General features: G+C 33.9%; 1 protein-coding gene across 6 annotated transcripts in view; it reads right to left on the bottom strand.

Moving 5' to 3' along the window:
• Positions 1-257: 257 nt before the first annotated feature.
• The window catches only part of LOC111032176 (potassium voltage-gated channel subfamily H member 2), a 128,799-nt gene continuing 106,465 nt past the window's right edge, over positions 258-22,591 (bottom strand). For 4 of the 6 annotated variants that reach the window (XM_022312412.1, XM_022312410.1, XM_022312414.1 and 1 more), the window contains 20 exons: positions 15,667-15,913; positions 14,994-15,181; positions 13,368-13,397; positions 11,895-12,170; positions 11,004-11,124; positions 10,477-10,637; positions 10,266-10,414; positions 10,046-10,188; positions 9,786-9,979; positions 9,497-9,720; positions 9,281-9,414; positions 8,858-8,953; positions 8,665-8,760; positions 8,408-8,590; positions 7,836-8,044; positions 7,454-7,551; positions 7,217-7,346; positions 3,975-4,033; positions 2,794-2,953; positions 258-1,522 (listed from right to left, as the gene is read on the bottom strand). In XM_022312412.1, coding sequence (XP_022168104.1) covers positions 1,442-1,522; positions 2,794-2,953; positions 3,975-4,033; positions 7,217-7,346; positions 7,454-7,551; positions 7,836-8,044; positions 8,408-8,590; positions 8,665-8,760; positions 8,858-8,953; positions 9,281-9,414; positions 9,497-9,720; positions 9,786-9,979; positions 10,046-10,188; positions 10,266-10,414; positions 10,477-10,637; positions 11,004-11,124; positions 11,895-12,170; positions 13,368-13,397; positions 14,994-15,181; positions 15,667-15,913 — 2,979 coding nt within the window. In that variant the 3' untranslated portion in view covers positions 258-1,441. The remainder of the gene's footprint in view (positions 1,523-2,793; positions 2,954-3,974; positions 4,034-7,216; positions 7,347-7,453; positions 7,552-7,835; positions 8,045-8,407; positions 8,591-8,664; positions 8,761-8,857; positions 8,954-9,280; positions 9,415-9,496; positions 9,721-9,785; positions 9,980-10,045; positions 10,189-10,265; positions 10,415-10,476; positions 10,638-11,003; positions 11,125-11,894; positions 12,171-13,367; positions 13,398-14,993; positions 15,182-15,666; positions 15,914-22,591) is intronic. The other 2 variants (XM_022312415.1, XM_022312413.1) reach the window with 2 other exon arrangements.

Raw genomic sequence — 22,591 nt, 5'->3', positions numbered from 1 at the left:
TAACCTATGATAAAGGTACCTTGTCATCTACAAAATTATTTAAAAAAAGAAATTATTTAGGTTATACTTACTCAATAGTTTAAATAATTTACTATAATACACTTTAACATTCTCAGTAATAAATCATGAATATTATTCCTTCAAGATATTTTTTGCATGAGGAACATTTTCATTCGAACATTGGTTTTATGGTTGAAAACTTAAAATTTTTTGAAATTAATTTTTATTGCAATACATACGTTTCAAGATGAATGTATTTATTCAAATAGGATCAATAAGTTGTATTTTACTACAGTTTATTTCGATTGATTATAGTTGATACAACAGTCATTATATAAATATTGTTTTGCGTCTCGTTGCAAATTTTGAATTTGTTTGTTTAAAACTACAATACAGTTGATTGTTTTTAATAATATATAGTTTATAATAACAAAACGTTATAAAATAAAATATTGACGGTGGTAAACAAATTGTAACAGGAATTATATTGGTGTTCATTAATAATTATTTTTTTTTTGTTTACTTATAAAATATAAAATGTAAAAATTTTACAATAATTAACGTGAGCACGTGGATATAAACAATCATTATTATTGTTATTATTATTATTATTATTGCACAGACAATTGTTAGCATAATATCATAATTTTGTAGAACCACAATTAATATACCGGAAAAATAATACATAAAAAGCGAGGTTTGAAGTCTACAAAAAATGGGAAAATACATTGACAAATACGGAAAGGAAGAATTTAGTGCATTTATGAGTAACAAACACGGGCCTGATTTTAAACAATATCGATGCAGTAGGTACACAGATAGGCAATAACGAAATAATTGAGTATCAGATAAATGAGTGGAAGCTGGGTTCGGTGACAATGATAGAACAGGTAATTAATGAACAAACATTAATTATTTACTATTACAAAAAAAAAAAAATGTACAAATGGCTTTCTAAAAAGCAAGGTGTGTTTTGGAAATTGCTATTGATAAAAAATAATTAAATTATGCCTAAAATTAAAAATATAAAAATTCAATATTTCGTAGTTTACATAATAAAAACCAAGTACAATATAATATAATATTTTATTATATATAGTTCCCCGTCGACACTTGTCTATCTAAAATGAAATTCGATCTTCTAAAACCCCTATAAAAAATTATTCGTCTTTTTTTTTACAGCGTATATAAAAACCGTAGATAAGTTTTAACAAAAATAACACTAGATAAATTATTTTTTTGTTATTTTTTTTCTTTAAAAACGTGTGTTTACGAATAAAAATGTCAACATAGTGGATGTACGTATATTTTACTCGAGAGCAAAGCTTTTCGTGATTTATGTAAAAAAAAAAAAACGAAAGAAAACAAAATTGAAACGAAGAGTCAAAAACAAGCTCGTGAATATATTATGATCGCGCCCTCGTCAGAGTTTGTGGTGACGCTAGAAGCCGGTTCCTTGTTGTTGTTGGTGTGTTGGACTGGCCGTCGTACTGCTCGTACGACTCTGCGTCTCTGATGTATCCTGCGAGACGAACAAAATTCAATTAGTAAGCACTTGATACAACATTAATTGATCGTGCGAATCTTAATCAGTAAGTGCGTGAGTGTGCAGTCGTGTGTTACATATTATATGTGAGCGGTGATATTTGTCATAATGTCTGTTCGATACGCATCTTTTGTCGTATAGTACGCCTAATGATTATTGATTAGGTAAGTCATTCGACCACTGCGTGCTCAGACATTTTCAACGATGGGGTTGGGGGTGTTTTATTAGTGATGATACACTTAAATTAACTCTGGTGGTTTAGTACCAGAAACATAAATATGGCGATTTATGGGACGCATCTGCAGGGTATGGATAAGATCTAGACGTGCACCTCGGTGTTGATAACGAGCACCGTTCAGTATAATATTATATGAAAACGGCCTGGCGGTCCCCTATGCGAACTACGTGTGATGCAATATATATATATAAATGTCACCAAATACCAATGTATAATTAGCCTATAAAAAAAAAAAGAAAATCGTTTTGTGTATTTAATACAGCGTAAATTATTTCCATAACTTAATCAAAAAACTGAATCATCATACAAAAAAACCAATAAGCAAACACAGATGGTGTGCTTATTCCAACAAGTTTCATGACAAGTCGATTCACTCTTATTTTTAAACTAACAAAATATCTTGATGCGAATTTTCCATGCTACGCACTTGTAAAACAGAGTCGATAAATATCTGCGTTTAACGTCCTCGTAAGGGAAAATGTCACAAAAAGTCTGCTTGAGTGTTACATATAGTTTGCGCGCTCCCGTCGTACGCCTTACGACATACGGCCGGCACGATGGACGGGGTAGCTTTTACAAAGCAATACCGACAACTGACTATTTTTTGATTCCTTCAAACGGTTCGTCGTTATTGGTTTTATGCTTTTATTGTACCTATCGCGAACGCGGCAGTAAGCTGCGGTAGTGTTTTTGTCAGCTGGAGGCCACGACCCCGGCACGAAATCGAAATATGAAAAGCCGATATGAACACATTTCCTCCGCCAATCGTCGAAAAGCAGACTGGTAAAAGCCGTAACCATGTCCCTTACCTCTCGCACCTACCCCCCCCCCCCCCCCGTACGCCCGACCGCCCAAACCGCCGGGCACTGCGGCAGTTCGATATCGGGAGTCTAGGTCCCATCTATGTATTTTACAAAAACAATAGCAATAATACGTACGTACTGTAATGTGCACAAAAACATATATTTTATATGATCCTAAAATATATATATGGCACGGTATCGCTTACCATTTCGTGCAACGAGTCCAGCCTGGCCAGTGGCGCCAGTGGCGTGAACTCTATTACGTTGCCTTCGTCGCTGGAACAACTCGTCGTACACCGCAAGCTGGCGAACTGCTGTCGTTTCAGACTGGCCACCGGTGGTGTGGCGTCGGCAGCGGTCGCCACGCTATAATATTATATCGTGTGCATAAGAAACGTTTGTTACAATATACTATGTATACGATAGTAGTTGTTGTCTTGTGGTTTTTTTTTTTTTTGTAATCTTTAATTACAAGGGCCGATTATTATTGTTGTTTCGATGTTCGGATTGTTCGGTTAATATGTCGTAGACGACGTATTCGCATTAAAAATACCCAATGTGGGAAGGGGGGGGGGGCGCTATCGCCCACTGTCGTAGGAATTTTTAATGTTTAGAGTTACGTTTAACTCGAAGGAACACTGAGGGACAGATTCTTCGGTCGGTCGTTTATATTTTTTAACTTTATGACATCCCTATACGCATGACAATATTATGATGTATATAATTTATATCGTTATTATGAAATGAATATATATCTTTGTACAATAAGATTTTAAAACAACGAAATACATGGGTAACCATAGAGTTCTATGTTACCATTAAGATCAAACTGTGTAACATGTAATATACCTACGAAATAATTGTAATTTTTAGTAGGTATTTTCAAAAATAAAAATTTTAAGAGTATGACAATTTCTAGTTAGGTAGGTATAATTGGTTGATTCGTGTATAATAATATGCATACCAATAAAACTACATATTTACATTTTACATTAGGTTACATTTGTATTACATGGAATGGGAAACACATTGATTTAGTTCGTTTTTCTGGTATAAAAAGTTTTATTCTCCAATATAATATGCACACAAATATGGGAAAATAGAAAAATGTGTAGAAATGTGTAATATGTGATGTAAAACTTATTTTATTTATTCGGAATCTTTTGAAAAGTATTAAATAATTTTCGGAGTTGGTATAAATTGTACTTTATAAAAATTTGTATTTTATACTTGTCTGAGCCTTAATTTGTATTACTAATAATAAATAATAATAATATCTTTTAATCATTTGTATTATTTTCTTTTTCACATTCCGAAATGTTATAAGTTTGTACGTTATATCTATATGTCTACATATATTATTATATTGAAGTAGCAGTATACTCACTTGGATACATCGAATAGGTTAGCCGATGGCGTTTCCCTTATAAAACGACTCTGTTGGGTCTGTAAACACATATTATATTATGTTCAGTTATTATGTAAAATCAATTATAATAATGATACCAATAGAACTAAACGTGTACATAAATAGTATTATTATTATTCTCGTTAATCACTTAATGGATTTTTTTTTAATACTATAAAAGCAAAAACCCCGATCATAATTTAAGCTTTAATAAACTATGTAAAATTATAATAAATAATACTTTTGTTGCATTTGAATCAATTATAAAAAAAGTCAGCTAAAATTCAACTATCAAATGTTTGTTTAATATTATTTATCCATCTATTGGTTAATATTTTTTTTGCAGACTTTTTAGAAATACCTTACGTTAATAATATACGTATATTATAATATCTAAAGCTATGCGTGACTCATATTTTTAGTACCGAGATCAGATGGTGTATACAAGTACTATATGATGCAATCATTTTAGGGTCGACATCTGAAAATAATAAAACTGCCAGACAGTTCTCTCCGAGCAAAGATAATATATTATACGTCCACAGGATCGTTGTCATCACAGTCCGTCATTAAACAGTCTTTAGTATAATATAGACCAGGAATAGTATAGTATTCAACCATTTCGGATTCGCGACCCATTTTGATGATAATATTAGAAAAAAAATTTTTTTTGCAACTCTCATGTCGGGGAACTAGACGGGATAAATCAATGTCAACACACCATTTGTAGTAGGTCATACTTTAATAATACGTGTTCTGTTTGAGACCATAATATTATTTATTACTATACTACACAGTCGGCTGAGGCTGAATTGGAACGAAATCGATCAAATACAAATTCCATAGGCATTATCTATTCTACATAAGTTTAAGATTTAAATCTGTTTTCTTGTTTTTGAGAGTATAGGTACGTATCGTGACCCAATTCTGAAGCTCACACCATGACTAACCGTGGTTAAAGACGACTAGACTAGACAATACGCACAAACGAACTAATAAAAATATATACTGCTGCAGGTCGGTGAACACGATCAATACATCACTGACGTTGAATGTTTCCAAGATATTGCCAAGGAATCGGGTCTAAATAGTTGTGTGCACTTTATTTAATCTCCGATACGACCTGTGATGCATATAGGTATATTGCAGATGGCCGAATCAAATACTAACGGAGCGTATGACGATTTTATAGTCGGTAATAAAAGTTGTTACACCATGGACACTGCAGTTTGCCGACCTAGCGAGCGAATCCAATGTTATGGTTTGTATTCAACACACTGACACATGTCGTATTTTTACCACAATATATACCGATACTTAATTATATGTATCCGCCGAAATCGGGTTTGATTGTATTAGACGATATATATCTATGCTGTATAATTTTGTTGTTTGATACAATCGGTCAAAGTAGATTAAATGATGCTGCAATTGCAATATATTAGGTACCTACTGCAACAACAATATGCATTAATTATTGTATTTAACTATATATTTATATATTTTTACGACTTATGAAATTAAATGAAAGCTTGTAGTTTTGCATTTCATTGTACTCGGTGTCTCGGTCACTATAATATACGATAGCATAATTTTTTGATCTTTTTAAAAATGTTGATGACTCAAGCACAATTGACACAGAAAAAACACTATTCGTTTCTAAAACTCTTGACTTTTTCAAGTACACTTGGGTCATTGAAAGAGCGCGATGCTTTAGTCTCTACTTTACATTTTATTCAGTTTTCATGAAATATAAGAACTCTAGTCTAAACTATTCCATTCAACCCAAGATTAAAATAATGTAAAAATAAACTATTCTATAAATATTTAATAAATACTATATAGCTTTCAATAAGTCGTAAAATTGGTCGAATTAGTCTGTCATTTTATGTCCGGCTAGTGGTATTAATGTCGGGATGAATAATAAATATTTTGTGTAACAGTAAAGACCAAATAAAAAGAATAATTTATATCTTAAAAAAACAACAACTTTAAAAATAATATTCTTACAAATGCTTTTAACCGAATTAAAATTCACGGTTAAAAAAACAAAATTGATAATTAAAATGTGAAATGGTATTTATATAGACATTATTACTATGGGATAACTACATTAGATGTAATATAGCAAATTATTCATTTTAAAATGAAAAAAAAATTGTTCAAAACTTCACACCATCGGTTATATAGGTATATAATAATGTAATATACCGGGTTTTTTAATTAAAAAATATAGCTGATAAATTTAAATTAAAGAACCAAAATATATTATTTGATGGCATTTCTCTGCAGTGTTCGATTTTCGCGGTTATACAACATGTCTCTATTAGTTATATTAGGTAAATGTTATGATAGGAATGTAGACAAATTGTCAAATTGTCAAATTATTTTTATTGTTTTGAAATTTAACTGTCTAAAAAGGTTCTCCTATGTGCATGGATGTTCATTTACTGTGATAGGTACTCTTATGCCATTATATTTAACGATTTACATCTGCATAGTTTTTGATGTTTAAGAATCAACTATAATAAGTAAATCTGTTAGCGTTTCATTGATTTATCAGTGTTTAAAATGACGTTAATTTCAGTATACGGTCAGTACCCGTGAAAACAATTCGACATTGTTATTAGTATTTACACTGTCCCGGGGCTTTATCTTTAGCACCATTATTACTTGTAGTACAATAATGTTGTTATTTCCCCTCAATATACCTGGACTATCGACGTTATTACAATGGATTTTCACAAAATCCTTTTCGGCTTTCGTTGTTATAAATTATTTTCGTTTGATGTCAGAATTGTTTATTATCAAATGCCTTGTACCTTATTTGCTTTTCGTAATAATGTTATTGTATTGATATTATTTACAGGTAAGTAGGAACCTACCTAGGTATACCAAGTCAAATTTTAAAACGGAATATTTTCTTTTGATTGTGGTTTTTTGCATTCCACAAACCAATATTACCCACCGGCCACCAATCCTACCGACCAATATTAAAAGGTGTAGATTAAGAAAATTGTTTTGATTATTGTTTTGAATAATATAAATAACTTAACAATTCCTGAAGATTATAATATAATAATTAATTATTAATCTGAACATATCTGTGTAGGAATAACATTAAAAGTAATGTAGGTATCCTGTGTAATGTTTTACGAAATAATAAGGTACTTTGATGTAGAAATTATTTTTTATAGCATTAAACAAAATTAACGTCATACCTGACAGAGATCGTGAGGCTGGGAATAGCTTCGCCTTGGAATGGTGGCTTGAGGATCAGACGATTGCCTTATTGGAGACGCTTGCTGTCGACACCGGCTATCGCTTTTCATTTCATCTTGTGATGAACTTCTATAACACAATAAATGTAAAATTAAATAAGAATATTAACTGTGGGTACCTTATAGTATAATAACTATTATTATAATAGTGTATGTGTAATTAATAATTGTCCTCGCCTAAATTTAACGGCCAACGTGGGTCTAGGCAAGTGATCGCTTATGCTCGATGTCTTCTTTATAGGCGACGGCCGTAATCTACATCCATCTGGCCGAGACTAAAAATAATTATAATTTTTTGATTGCGTGCATTTTTATTTTATTGATTAAATACAAACGTGGCAGTGGTGGATCCAGTGCTTAATTTTTTTTCTGGAGGGTGGCAAAAGTAAAAAAAGGCTAAAAATTTGGCTATGAAATTGGCCCAACATAGTGTAAGACATATGGGAACTACCAAGGCAAATGCCCATTTACTTCCCTCCCTGGATCCACCACTAGAACATGATTCAATAAATATCAATAGGTAGACATTTTATCTATAGATATGTACATATTTACTCACTTCTGTTGTTAACAATTCGCCATTCTTATGTTTGAGTATATGCAATATCGTTTTGATATCACTAGAAACGGACAGTTCCAAGTTATCGAGCTGCTTGGATAGTCGGTCTATACGATAATGCACATCGGAGTGCCCACACTGCGAACATGTTATGACACGTTGCGGTGATGGAGGCGTTATCACAGTCGTATTATCAGCGATCACAGACACTAGTTGATAAAATCATTATAAATTAATATATTATTCATTTTTATTATTTAACGCAAAATGAGAGTACCTATGGAATCTTAATATATATGTTCGAAAAGCTGATAAAAACTGTGTAAATTAAAATATGCCGTATTATACACCTCTATGTAACAGTCTCCCTAGTGTCTTAAAATATTTTCTCCAGTGAAAGTAAGTGTATATTTTTAATTTTTTGAAATATTTAATATTAATATCTTAGTATATTTTACCTCCTGCAGAGTTTAATGTTAATTTCAGTGTATGTATATTATAAAATAAAAATTACGAGAATTTTATGTGTTCAGTTTTTGTCATAATTATTGTAATTAATTAAGATTATTTACTAGATGTGGTGGGAAATGGTGGGGTTTGTGCTTTACAAGCGGAATGTAAGGGGCTCTGGGCTGTTGGGGTCCCATAATGTGACGATGCAGTCGTACTGAAACCAGCTGCTGACATGTTCTGTACACTGGTGTGCTCGCTACAGTTGTCTTTGTGATGTTGATGCAACACAGTAGACTCTGAAACTAAACAATTTATTGACGTCATATTTAGTCGAGGAATGTTTCAAATGTTGACATTTAATTAATACAATTCTTACTAGGTAACTGGTGATCAAGAAGTGGTTGATTCTCGTTACACTGAGATGCGAACAAGTGTTTGTGAGATGTCGATGTCCTTAAACCACCAGAGGTTCCTATATGTATGAGTGTAAAAACAGAAATTCACGTTGGTACAAAAATAATATTTTTATTTTATACTGCGTATACATTATGTTTATCCCATTTATTTACCAGGTTTCCCATTCTCCTCGTCCCTGCCATGTGGTTTTTGCGATAGGCCATGCAAGCGAATGTCGGTCACACTACGTTTGAGTTGGCTGAACATGCCTGAACCCGCCCAAACAAGAAAAATAACGAATAATAATCATTCACCTTAAAGGAAATGCTATTAATTGTTGGGTACAAAGCGCATAACAAAGCTTAGGTCATACTATCCCAGCTAACCTTTATCGTACAAGCTATATATTAATAAAATTAATCAAAACAATACAATCGAAGGAGAAAAAAGGTTCTAAAAACAGCTTTGCCGTCCTTCGTCTAATCATTGACTATATTATCTGTAAGTATTATTATATTTTATACTTGTCGTTATTGACACAAAGAAAATACTTATTTAAAATAAGAGTTAGATAAAAGAAATACGAATGTACTCACCGGATATTGAATTTAAGGTTGATCCTCGATTCTGTATTGCTTCGTCATCAAATTTTAAATTCATCGGCGTAACGTCTTGACCAGCTTTATCAGTAGAAAATTCTAAAATGCCATGACCTTCTGCATACTTCTCACTGTAAATATTTATTTTAATATTATTCATAACACACTCTTCATAAATGTATGAAAAATAAATAAATACTAAACGCGACTCACTTGTTGTTGAACTCGGACATAACGTTATCATTTTCATTTGTATCATCTCTTAGTGGCTCTGATGGTCCAATACAACTTTCAGATACCCCTCGATGAAAGCTATGATAATATTTTTTTGTCGCACCAACATTGGCCGTGCCTCCGATTGGTTCCTGGGAACTAGATCTTGACCTGATTTTTCCGCTAAACCTGCCAGCTCTAGGATCCACGCCTACTTGTGTTTCCTAGGTGCCAAAACAAATATTTATTTTATAATTTGTTCATATAGCAAATGAGCTTATTTACTCACATCTCTCATATAGTATGTTATCTCCAGATTTTCTTTAAACGAATGATAAAATTCTGGATACAAATCTAAGACCTCGAGCAAATCGTTTCTATCGATCTTGTGAAGATCACAGTAGGTCAATGCTCGTACGTTGCAACACGATTTTCCAATAGTGGCATGCTTGCATGGATTTTCCCCAAATATATCGTTTTTACCTAAAATAAATTAAATCATCACCATTAATTCATATTTTAAAGAAAAATTAACGTATAAACACTCACTTAATATGGCCATTACTACATTGTCTTTTAATATTTCAATGGAACCACGTGATATGAAATACAAAGAGGTGAGCACGTCTCCTTGATGCACTAAAGTATCACCGGGCGGTGCATGTGTCGTCCGGAATTTCAAAGATAGTGCTCTAAACATTTGCATTAACATTTTACATATATAAATAGGTAATATACATTGTAAGCTCATTGCGTTAGAGTTATTTACCTCAAACATCCCGGCGATGCACCGTTGAAAGCTGAACAATTTTTCAACAAATTTCTGTTAAGGTGGAGACAAATGTCGGCTTGCAAACATTCAGGGAAACCCTTAAGTACACTATTCATGTCGATACCATTAGTGTAAGTCCAAGCATGCTATAAAGTAAAAAAAATAATTTCTACAATGTACATTTCGGAAAAATCGATTATAATATTACTTGAAAATATTCTTCGAGCCTTTGCCTTAACGGGTTTGGTATTTGATGAAATCTAATAAATTCTCTAACCCTGAGCATTTGGGTATGATACCTTGCTGTCCCAGAGTATAACCTTTGAATAATTGCGGATACATTACCAAATATACTGGCATACATCAGTGCTATAAAAAAAATTTCAGTTTATTAAAAATCTTAATAAAAAAGTTAGAATATAAGACATCTATTTTTAACGTCCGTGTAGTAATAATAACACGGTTTTACATTAATGCTCGTGTCGAATTAAATCGAGTTTATACAAATGTGTCCACATATTATATAATAGAATATCTGTGAAGACTGAAGAGTATACGCGTTTCTCCGATCGAATCGAGAACATGGTTTTTTATTTTATTTTTAAGATAACTAAAATAATAGAAGGAAAAAATCTAATCTAAGACAAAAAAAAAATTGTATATGTTCGTGTATAATGTGTCATGCGTCACTAGAGAACCCAACACATCGCACTTCATCAATCTTTATTCACTTACATCCAACGAGCATCACGCATATGGTGAACGCTTTCTCCGCGTCAGTATTGGGCGCAACGTTTCCGAACCCCACGGAAGTTAACGAGCTGAACGTGAAGTATAGCGCGGTGATATATCTCGACTGGAAAAAAAAAACAAATGATTACAATGACATCGATCAACAGGTGTTTTCCGGGTAGTTGTAATGTGTGGTGGTCGAAAAAAGATTAAAACCAGAGCTTAATAAAAATTGAAAATCTATTTTTCATGTCGATAAAATTCGTTAAAAATTATCCATGAAATTTAAATCGAATATTTCTTAACGATATTTATAACATATACGATATACCTATAGTGAAATCGAAAAAAATTAAAAAAATTATTAATTTCAAAGTAATTAATCTTTTTGTGCATATTATTAGGTATACCTACACTAATCGATTTATAGTTAAAAAAAAATTAATTTCATTTTAAAATTCAACAGTTATTGGTCTATAACTTGAGGTTCATCTGTAAATCATTATGAGGTTTACTAATATTTCGTTTTCTTAGGCCTGTTTCACAGCCACCCATAGTGATGAATGATATGGAACGCGCGAACGATGACTGAATGTTTCTCGCGTATTATGCAGAAATCATAATTAAAATGGTATGCATTTCTAATTGATACTTAAAAAAAAATATATATTTATATGTTAAAATTATAATTGGGAACAAATCTTAGAACAGTATGGAAATCATAAAATCAAAATATTATTTTAAACTTGAGTCAGATAAAAAACAAAGAATATATCGAACATTGCGTAATTCCGATTTCAAACGATGGTTTAAACGTTCGGAAAACACACACACTTCAACCCGGATGCAGCTCGAAGATTGCTTGCCGTTCGGCTTATCACGTGGATCACTCACCCTTATACTCGGCCCACCCGTGTTGTTGTGCGAGTAAAACTGGTGCGTGTCGTTGGCCAATATGTCCAGCCACCCCACTTTGCTGTCCACGTGACGCCGCTCCGCGTTCCCGATCGCGTACCATATGCACGCCAACCAGTGGGCTATCAGAGCGAACGTGGCCATCAGCAGGAGGAGCACCGCGGCACCGTACTCTGAGTACCTGTCGATCTTCCGCGCCACCCTGACCAGCCTCAGCAGCCTGGCGGTCTTCAGGAGACCGATGAGCGTCGTGGTCTGCAATCGTATCAGTCGCCATCGGGGCGATATCGGGTGTTATTAAAGTCTTATATTACCATACTATTATAGGTATGTATATTATTATTAGTGTTGATATTTATATACAGCAGCTGGTAGCACGCTATAAGTATATCATGGCCGTAAATAAATTATATTAATTTATTGCGTTTGTCAAAATCTCGACTCCCAAGCCAGACCGCTACCGCACCAAGCCGGGCGATCCGATTAACGTGAGAAAACCAAAAAAAAATTATTTCAAAAACTGTATTAAGATTTTTGAGAGAATATTTGTTTTGCATATATATGCTTAATTTTGTATTAATATGCTTAATAGCCGCTGTAATACAACATTTTTCTAAAAAATATATGTTTTACTATTTCTTAATTTGTTTTAATGACAACATGTATTTTAGATTCGCAATTCTAAACCGGAATATTTTTTCATAGTACTTTGACATATTAAAAAAATCGCATTTTTGGCGAGTAGTTTACGAATTATAAGTATATTTTAAGGTACCTACAACGAATAAACTACTTGCGAAAATTCAATTTTCATACCTAGATCAAAATAGTCTGAATAATATTTTGTTACGGATTATGAAATTTAAAACGTATGTTGTCATTTAAAAGAGTAAAAAACCTAGAAATAGTAAAAATCTAACTTTTTTCCTGGAATGTTGCATTTTATAATGGTTTAAAATTATGTAAAAGAAATATTTTTCAAAAACTTTAGTGTTTACTGAAAATATTATAATGAGCGTCTTACGTTAAACGGATTATCCCGTATTATACGCCAGTGACGATGATGAGACGAAACAAAAACTAAACTCGTCCACCGTCACTGTCTGGTACAGGCTTTAATGCATAATATCATTGTTACACTGAAAAAATGTGTATTTATATTATATATTAGGTACTAAATACGTGATAATAATAGTAATAATTAAAAGGTGATAGGTAATGTATCATATTATACTAGTCGCGAAATTACCACGATACTACCAAAATACCAAAACTAATTAACTACTTATTTTACGGTGTTTTTAAAATTGTATAATAATATAATACACGAAATACTACTTTCATATAATAATAATAACAATAAATATTATTATCATACATTATGTCTATTGTCTACGACGTCAGTTCTAAGACCTACGCACTACGCTAAATATTTTGTCCGATCAAACAAACCTCTTCGGGCTTCTGTGTTTCCTGAGTCAACTGAAACGATTATCAAACTATTGTTAAGGGTGATATAATAAATATAAATATGTTTAAGCACAGCCACGCTGCGGTGTACTCCTAGTTTAATATAATAATTGTCACGTCGTCAAAACCACATTTATTGTGATATAATAAAGTATTTATATTGTATAATAATATGTTCTACTATACATTATTTATATTACCTATAATAATTATTGTCATATTAGAAACACACAATCTAACGACTATAATAATAATAATAATAATAATAATAATAAAAAATATTATTGTCTAATTATTCGCTAAGAAAAAATTACTCTATAAAAACATGTAAAATTGGGAAACATTATATAATATATTTTTCACCGCGAGCCGCATATGTAGTGATGAATTAGGTCTGAAATGGTGACCATTTCGACTTCAACATCACGAGTATATTATATTTTTTTAAACTTCTAATAATGTGGATTGCATTATTCGAGTTGTATTTTTTTTCGTATATCAGATAAAAAACGTATAGCTGATAAACAAATGGATGATACAAATCACGTGTAGACTAACAAACGAGTAAAATCCAAAATACACTACAAAAACTTCAAGGGATGTATACATTTTGATAAATTATATTGTCATGCATGAATTTATATTGTCCCGAAAGGGTTATTTACGATATTTATCACTATAACTGAGCACGGTATACTCAGGTTTACTTAGAAATTGGGTCATCAATCTTCATCGTATTATATGTTATAAAATATATGTGGATATCCTATAAACTATAATACGTGAATATGTTAACATTTAAAAAAAATTGTTTATTTTCTAATGCTTTGTTATAATCAGGATTAGGATGTTATTTATGACTTTTGCATGTGTTTTCTTTTAGTCGTGCACGTTTCAGACCAAATTAAAAATTCGATTGGTGTGACGTACAGCGTGTAATTGATTTTTATACTTCGCATATCTTTATAGAGAACAAATTTTCAAGATGGGCGATTCTATACTATATAGTCGAGATCGAAAAGCGCAGAGAGAGACTAAAAGAAAGAAACGTTTAAAAATATTGTGTTTTTTTATTATTAGATTTACCGCTTACACGTACGCGCAAGCTGTTCTCGCTACACGAGTGTATCATAATATACATTTTACAGACATAGTTTACGTATCATATCGTTATTGTCTGTACGGATTACGAGGTATTATTGTTGGTGTCACAACGCGCACGCAAACGCATGAACATGCAATGTCTATTGATATAAATAATTCATCGTGTATTTCGAATGAATAATAAATAATACAATTATTTTTGAAAGCATTTTATGAGACCGGATATTTGATTGTTCGAAGTGCAAAATTTAATACTTTTGGTCGTATTTGCATTCATTTTTTTTATAGAGCTTTTAATTTCGTCAACACCCTAATCCCAGTCATAATACGTCATCCATTTGTTTATATCGCATACTCGTAGGTATAGGTTATATTATATTATATTATTAAGAACGAGAGTAGACACTTTTGCGCGCGGATGTGGAAGTCCACATATTATATATTATATAATATAATATACAACAATATTGTAATATTATAGTGAGTAAAATATAAAGATCGTACCTCGTCCGTCTCGGCCGACGACCCAGCGATCAAGAGGTCGAAAGGTATGGCGGCGACTAAATCGATCAGGAACCATCCGCGGAAATAATTCAACGCAATCTTGCTGGGCGCCGACACCACCTCGTCTTTCTTATTCACGTAAGTGGTACGGAAGTTAATGGCGATGTCTATTATGAACGTTATATCCACTGAAAACGGAAGTCATCGTTATATACGTGTACACAATAATAATAGGTACACGGCAGATAACAGAAACCGAATCGAAGAAAATCGTCATAGGTACCTATATATTAGGCTGGGTGAACGGTGTGTACTGTGTATAATATTGTTATGACGGGGAATATATAGTGTGTTTTCTACGAATTTGTAATGAAATAATCGATTGGTGGCGAACGCGAGAGACGATGATTATACGCAATAACTATTGTTGGTTGATAAAGTTACGCAGTGGCCCGCGGACAATATATAATAATAGAAGTAGGTACATACGACTATATATTATCATAATAATTAAGATCACTACCATCACCTACATTACATATTATTAAAACATAAAACACAATACTATACTACGTTTTGTATACGGATTCAGGATAATTAATAATTATTGCAATTGTATAAACTGTTGTGGGAACCGCGCGGCGGGTATGTGGAAACTCCAGTGGAGACTCACCGAAAAAATCGACCACCACCAGCGGGTCTTCGAAGCTGAACCTCAGCGGCCGGGGACCTTTGAAGTGCGGTTCGTTCAGCAGGAAAGCCGCGAAATATGGTGTGAATATGGCGGTATAGATGACCAGCAACAGGATGATCCAATCCCAGACCGCCTTGAACGGGCTGTAGTGCAGTATCGTCCACTTGTGGATCTTGGGAGACTGGAGCTTGTACTCGGGCAGTATATCCGCGCCCAGCGATAACACCTGTTGTGATGATAACAATATAAATATCATACGAAAACTATTGATAAAGTAACATAGTGATATCGTTGGCGACGACGGTAGTAGGTACGGTTTACAATACTGTTGACTACTATCTCATCGTTCGTCTTTGTCGTCGCCCCGCGAACTACACTGTAAACCAATGTATGACACACGAGTCGACGGTAAATCGAATTAAAATATAAGAAAAAGAGTCACTAAGGGTAGCGCGTACTGTGATTATCGGAGACTGCATTTGTTGGAGCTCCATATACGCTATATAAAGTCGCCTCGGTAATTCGTCACATATAATGTAATATACTTTTCAACACCATGTATAATATAATACCCTATAATATAGGTACGCAGCAGCGGAGTGTTGGAGTGCGCGGTCGCGGACCGGAAAATATATGTCTTGACGTTCGAGAGGGTCGGTCAGCACTGAAAACATCGGCGCCGGTTGTAAGTACCGTGGGCGTGCGGGGCCCGCGAGTGGGTAACCGAACCGAACCGAACGAGACCGCTGGCTGCAGACTCCTGCCGGGCGGAAACATGGTAAACACGTGTGATGCCATGAGCCGTCGGAATTGGGTCTGGTCCGCCGTGACGTGCAGTTTACGGTTTTACTTTAATAGAGATATACTTAAATGGACGCCGAACCCGCATGTGTTGTCTACGTCTACGCACAACATAATATTAAAGCAAATTTAAGAAAACCGAACATTATTTTGTGCCGATGTCTATATAGTGTACTGCTGATCTGTAATCAGACTCAGAGGCTAGGGATAATAATATAATGTTGTCCGGGGCACGGGGACTTCGTAGGCTTTGCATACGTCTTTAAATATTGTAATACTGTACTAAAAATACTAGGTATGTAAAATATTACAACACATTTTTTTTTATTGGTATATTATCACGATTTAAGGCGGGTTGCCATTATACGCTTAGGAGTGTACGTGCAACGTGCATACAAATCCTCTGCTGTGATTGGTTAGTCATAGGTTAAGTTACCACACGATAACCACGTTACCGTGTTGTTGGGCATAGCTGAACATTTTTCGTGTACACTGCACACGCGTATAGTGGACAGCGATGGTTACCTAAATATGGTTATAGTAATCACCACGACTATCGGTTATGAACTAAAGCCGGCTTCACGCAGCTACGTCATATGTGGTGTCGTGTCAATCAAATCACATCATGATTGGATGTAACTTTCTTGGTATCATGTAATAAGTACTAATAACTAATAACCAAGTTGCAACCGAGTATACCAAGAAAAGAATTGAGAGTAGCTCAACTTTTAAACAATATTGGTTACCAGTAATAACCAAAGTTATCAAGACATCGGGTAGCTGTGAATTCGGCTAAACAACTATATAAGGCGGGTTTCCACTAAATACGTGAGCGCATACGTGCATATAAATCCTTTGCTGTGATTGGTTGTTTAGGTTAGTTTACCACACGATTTATCATGTTACCTTGTTGTTGAGCATAGCTGAACATTTTTCGTGTACACGGCACACGCATATAGTGGAAACCCGCCTTATTAGTCAACCATAATATATTCGAACCACTACTAACCAATTTGGTAACTAGCGTTATCTTCTGTCGTACAGCGCTTTGTGTATAAAGTATAGGCATGGCTAGAGAGCCTAGATAATAAAGAGAATGGCCAAGTGGTGTGATAGCAGCCATTAATCGTCCAAACATCTCTCGACTTTTTTTTAAATTTAAAAAACTTCAGCGATGGGCTTTACACAAATTGTTTAGCTCATAACCTTATAGCTAGTGTTGTAAAGTATTTGAGTATTGGTATTCAAATACTTTTTCAAGTATTGAATAAGTGCATATTTTAAATACTGTAAAGTATTCAAGAACATTTTAAAAACTATTTCATTCTATTGAATACTTTTCATTAAATACTTTTACACACAATTAAGTATGTGTATAATTCATATGAATAACAAATATACATATTTTATTGATATTTATCATCAACATAATAATTTTAAAATGCAAAAATTGAGTATAAGACCATCTCCATGGATCTTGATTTAACGCTTCACAATATAATTATACATAATAATATGTGTATATTATATTATTAAGAGTGCAAAAATAAGAATGTTTTACAATATAATGCAATATCATAATACTAATACAGTAATACATTAAAACAGTATTATTAGTACTCGAAAGTATAACAAAGTGGTAGGTATTTGCTTTACAAAATATATACCTACTTGTCACAGAAATTATAGTTCAGAAAAGTTAAGAATAATTATAATAAGAACTAAGAAACGTAATAAATTATTAAAATTAATTAATATTCAACAATTTCAACAATTTCAACAAATAAGCTAATGCATAAAGCACCTATAAGAACACGAGTAAACCGTTAGAACAAAAACTATATTTGGACGATTAATGAAAAATAATCAATGACAACTGCCAGCCAATAGAAACCGTTCACCGAGTTGGCCACAATCTTTATTACCTAAGCTCTCTAGGCATGGCCATCCGTATTATGTTTAATATCTATGAGGTAACCTCGGTAGGTAATATGGTGGAGATCGTTGGTTCGTATACAGACATACAGTACTCTACAATATATTAACTATACGCGCGAGTAGACGAAAATAATATATTAAAACAACAATAAAATAATATTATGCGGAGAGTAATATAATTTTTTACGGCTTCTGCATGGCAGCTATATACTCTATACACCGACACGGGTGGCTGATGGATGTGAAATAATAGTGTGCTGCGGCCGGGACCGCCGACAACTATCTTAAATAGTTCGATAACACACCACTGCAACCATAATAATAATATTATTATTATTATTATTTTTGTTGTCGTCGTCGTCGTCATCGTAGTCGCCTTCGCGCAGCCGTAACAGTCGAGGAGAATATATTATATTATACCGATTTAGATCATCATCTGGACGTGTTCGTCTGCTCGCGTACCTAATGGCCACAACAACCACGGGAAAACCGTGTGGAAAAACCTCTCGGGATTTCTCGGACACGTTGTGGCTTTTGGGTCGATTTGAATATTATTATACCGCAGAACGATGCCGGAAAATGTCACGTGTTTGCGTTTTTGTGAAAACACGCTCGATATACCCACGCGCGATGTATACAGTTACGCATAGAATAAACGTCACCCGGAAAATGCGGACGTCTCTGGAAAATTGGTTTTCGTTCTGAATTTAATAAGGGAATGAAAAAACAACAAGCCCCTGCCCGGTTATAACAATACGCGCGTTTTGTCGTCGAAATTACGGTTTTCATTAAGCCCCCGGGTTTGTACAACCGGGTGGGTGTGCGCGCGTTTGTGTATGTTTTGGTCTCTTATTGTTTGTCGGGACATATAAACGCATTATAATTATTATTAACAGCGTGGTATATATTATGCACTATTATAGTGGTATATACATTCTATTAAAGCGGTATACTGGTATCATATATATTTATATATAGGTATATGTGTGTCTGCAGATTACAATATTGTTGAGTGTTTGCCCTTTGCAGTCAAAAGCACGCACGTCACCGGTTGTTTGTGTATTAAATGTCAATTGCGCAGTTGTAATGAATGATATCAAAATATACTGTTATGTAAAAGGTATCGATTAACGCCGTTGCGGATACGCAGAGAGTGGAGCAAAAAGCTTCGTTGGGCTTTACACGTTTGACGGCTGGACAGTCAGCGTAGGTATCATACGGTATTATGGTATTGTACACATCGTTAACGACGCGGTTGTCGACTTAAAAGCATGAAAACGTCAACTAAGTGTACACAACGAGACGGAAATAATAATAACTATAATTAGGTTTGGACGCGGACTAGCTGCAGCGGTCAAACGCCGTTCGGAAATGCGTGTGTTCATCTGCCGCGCGTTCGACTACCAGCTCTAAGAAAAATAATATTATTATTATCACTGGATGTCTACGGAGAAAAAACGTGGAGCTACTATATCAGCTAAATCTGTCCGTGAAAGTCGATAAAAAAATTAATATAAACAATATGATGTATAGGTATAATACGCGCTAGTGTGTACCTAATTTTAAACCATCCGAACGGCGTTGGCGGCCCATCACTGCACTGCGTAACCGCGCGGTATCGAGTATGGTCACACCTCACGATATTATGTGTACCGCGGCGTCGAAAAAATAAAAACAATAGTGTTCGAGACGGAAATCACATGGACCGCGAGTCAATTACAAAACGGTTAGCGGTAGATATATAGCGGCACTCCACTGCGTAACCGCGGTATCGCGTATGGTCACACCGCATAACATATACCGCGGCGCAGAAAAAAGAAAACCAATAGTGTTCGAAACGGCAATCACGTCGACTGGACTTCGAGTCAACTACAAAACGGTCTCGCGCGTACATTGGTACCCACTCAAAACTATACGTCAATCAACCGTATTTACTGTTTACACTGAAGGCGTCGGTTTTATGTGCACACACGTTTCGGGTTTCATCTTCAAAATATATAATATACCGTACGGTGAGTATACAATAATTATTGTTAATCGCGTAATCGGGACGGGTTGGTTTAGGGTGCGTCGCGTCGTCGTCGTGCTTTTTATCGTCCAGTAAATGGAACATTCCGTTAGCCAATACCCATGCATAATATACCTATATACCGAATAGTCTGACTGCCATGGGCGTATTCACGATCACGACTGACGGAGGGGGTGGGGTGGGGTGGTTGACAAATCCCCACTTGACTATTTTTTGTTTTTCGTAACTTTTGTGTACGTAACTTAAGACCACGCATTTTAAAAATATAAATTACCTGCAATAATTTAGGTATTTGTTTAGTGTATGTGACCTACCGGATCAGGTGACCTACGCGTTCGTTTAGTATTTTTAGTCAAATTAAAAATCATAAAATTAAGTTATTTTATTATTAATAATTAATTAACAGTAGAAATATAAAAAAACACAGGTTTACAATATTTAATAATGTCAAAATCAGTAAAAAAAAATGTACTTATAAATATTGAATGACCTCTCACAGCAATACGACAAAATTATTTAAAAAATGTCATGCAATTATTTTACTGTAAAAACTTTTATATTATTTTAAAACCAAATATGTTTAACAATGCACTTTTTGTATACCACTTGAAATTTTTAAAAAATGTATCTTGCCTGTTTATAGATCGTACCCGTACGTTGTCCGACACTCCGACGTCCATACATAACATAGATAATCGTCTTGGGTAAGTCACATACTAAACGAATACCTACCATAATTTATTAATTTGTCAAGTTATTAAAGTATATCATATAATTTATTAATATACTAAAAGGGTCGGTCTTGTAGCATTGTCAAAAGAGAATTAGAAATTAATACAGACGAGGTTAATTTATTATTGTAGAACTGCTTAAAAGAAGAAAAACATTGGATTATGTACTTTTAATTATAAAAACATATTAGCGATTGTTCTATAATTTATTACGTATATTTGTTGTTATTGTTATCGTTAAATGTAAAGCGGGCCTCCGAAAGCGTAATTTTCCATATCCGCCAGCGATAAAAGGATATCGTGAAAATCTTGACTACGGTCCTGCCGAGTGCAGACTATAAAATATATACGTAGGTATATTATACAGGTTGGGCCACCTTGATTTCCTGTTTTCCCCGCAGTGCAGATATTAGGGGAAAATGCGAAAACTTGGTGGTCCACTCTGTATAATATACTATTAAAGCGAAAAACTCTTTGAATTTAATACCTACCCATATTATACGGGTAAACATCGAAATCACAGTATAAGCAGACCGAATCGTATATATTAATTATTATTATTGTCGAACGGCGTCTGTAGGTGGTTAGGTTAGGTTAGGTTAGGTTAGGTTAACTAACGACGTCTGCAGGTGAGACGAAAATCTATAGATGTGCGTCCAGCAGCGCGTGCGTTTTATCACAATTTTTATGTCCAAACGAACAATGTCATGAATTTCTGATTTCGTTTTTGTCAACGCAAGACCATTATCATTTCGTACTATATTATACTGTGTATTGTGTATGTTGTGCACACAGAATCTGATTACCTAGGTAGGTATACGAATCCATAACGATTATTATTATTGAACGCGTGTTGCGGATCGATTCGAAATTATCCTTCAGCGCGCGTGTCCTATATAAATATTATACGATTTCCAATGTCGTTTAAACGTCGCACAGACAAACTAACCTGAATACATGCAGTACAATATACTTTACAATACTCGTATCACACACACACACACACACACACATATATATATATATATATATGTATACACCCTTGTACATATGATAACATTATGCAAGCAGAATGCAGATAATAGAATATATTATGGGTTGTACCAACATATTTATTTTATTTTTCTTGTTTTTGTCATACAATTGTATGATATGTCAACTACATTGAAGAAGTATTTTAGTTAACCTATTCTATACAGGTACAATAAGGGTTGGTATTTATACATAAAAATTGTATCGATTAAATTTAGCTTATGCAAAACATTTGATCAACTATAATAAGGTTTGTAGTTGCACATTTTTCTAATGTGTTGAGAGTTGTATGATTTTTATTGTTTACAATATTGTATTTGTGTTATTATACAGGAACTGTAGTCTGTATTGCAGTTGGATCAATATCACCACC

The sequence above is a fragment of the Myzus persicae genome, unplaced genomic scaffold (assembly GCF_001856785.1).
Source record: "Myzus persicae strain clone G006 unplaced genomic scaffold, MPER_G0061.0, whole genome shotgun sequence".
Taxonomy (NCBI): domain Eukaryota; kingdom Metazoa; phylum Arthropoda; class Insecta; order Hemiptera; family Aphididae; genus Myzus; species Myzus persicae.
This window is presented reverse-complemented; position numbering and strand designations above follow the sequence as displayed.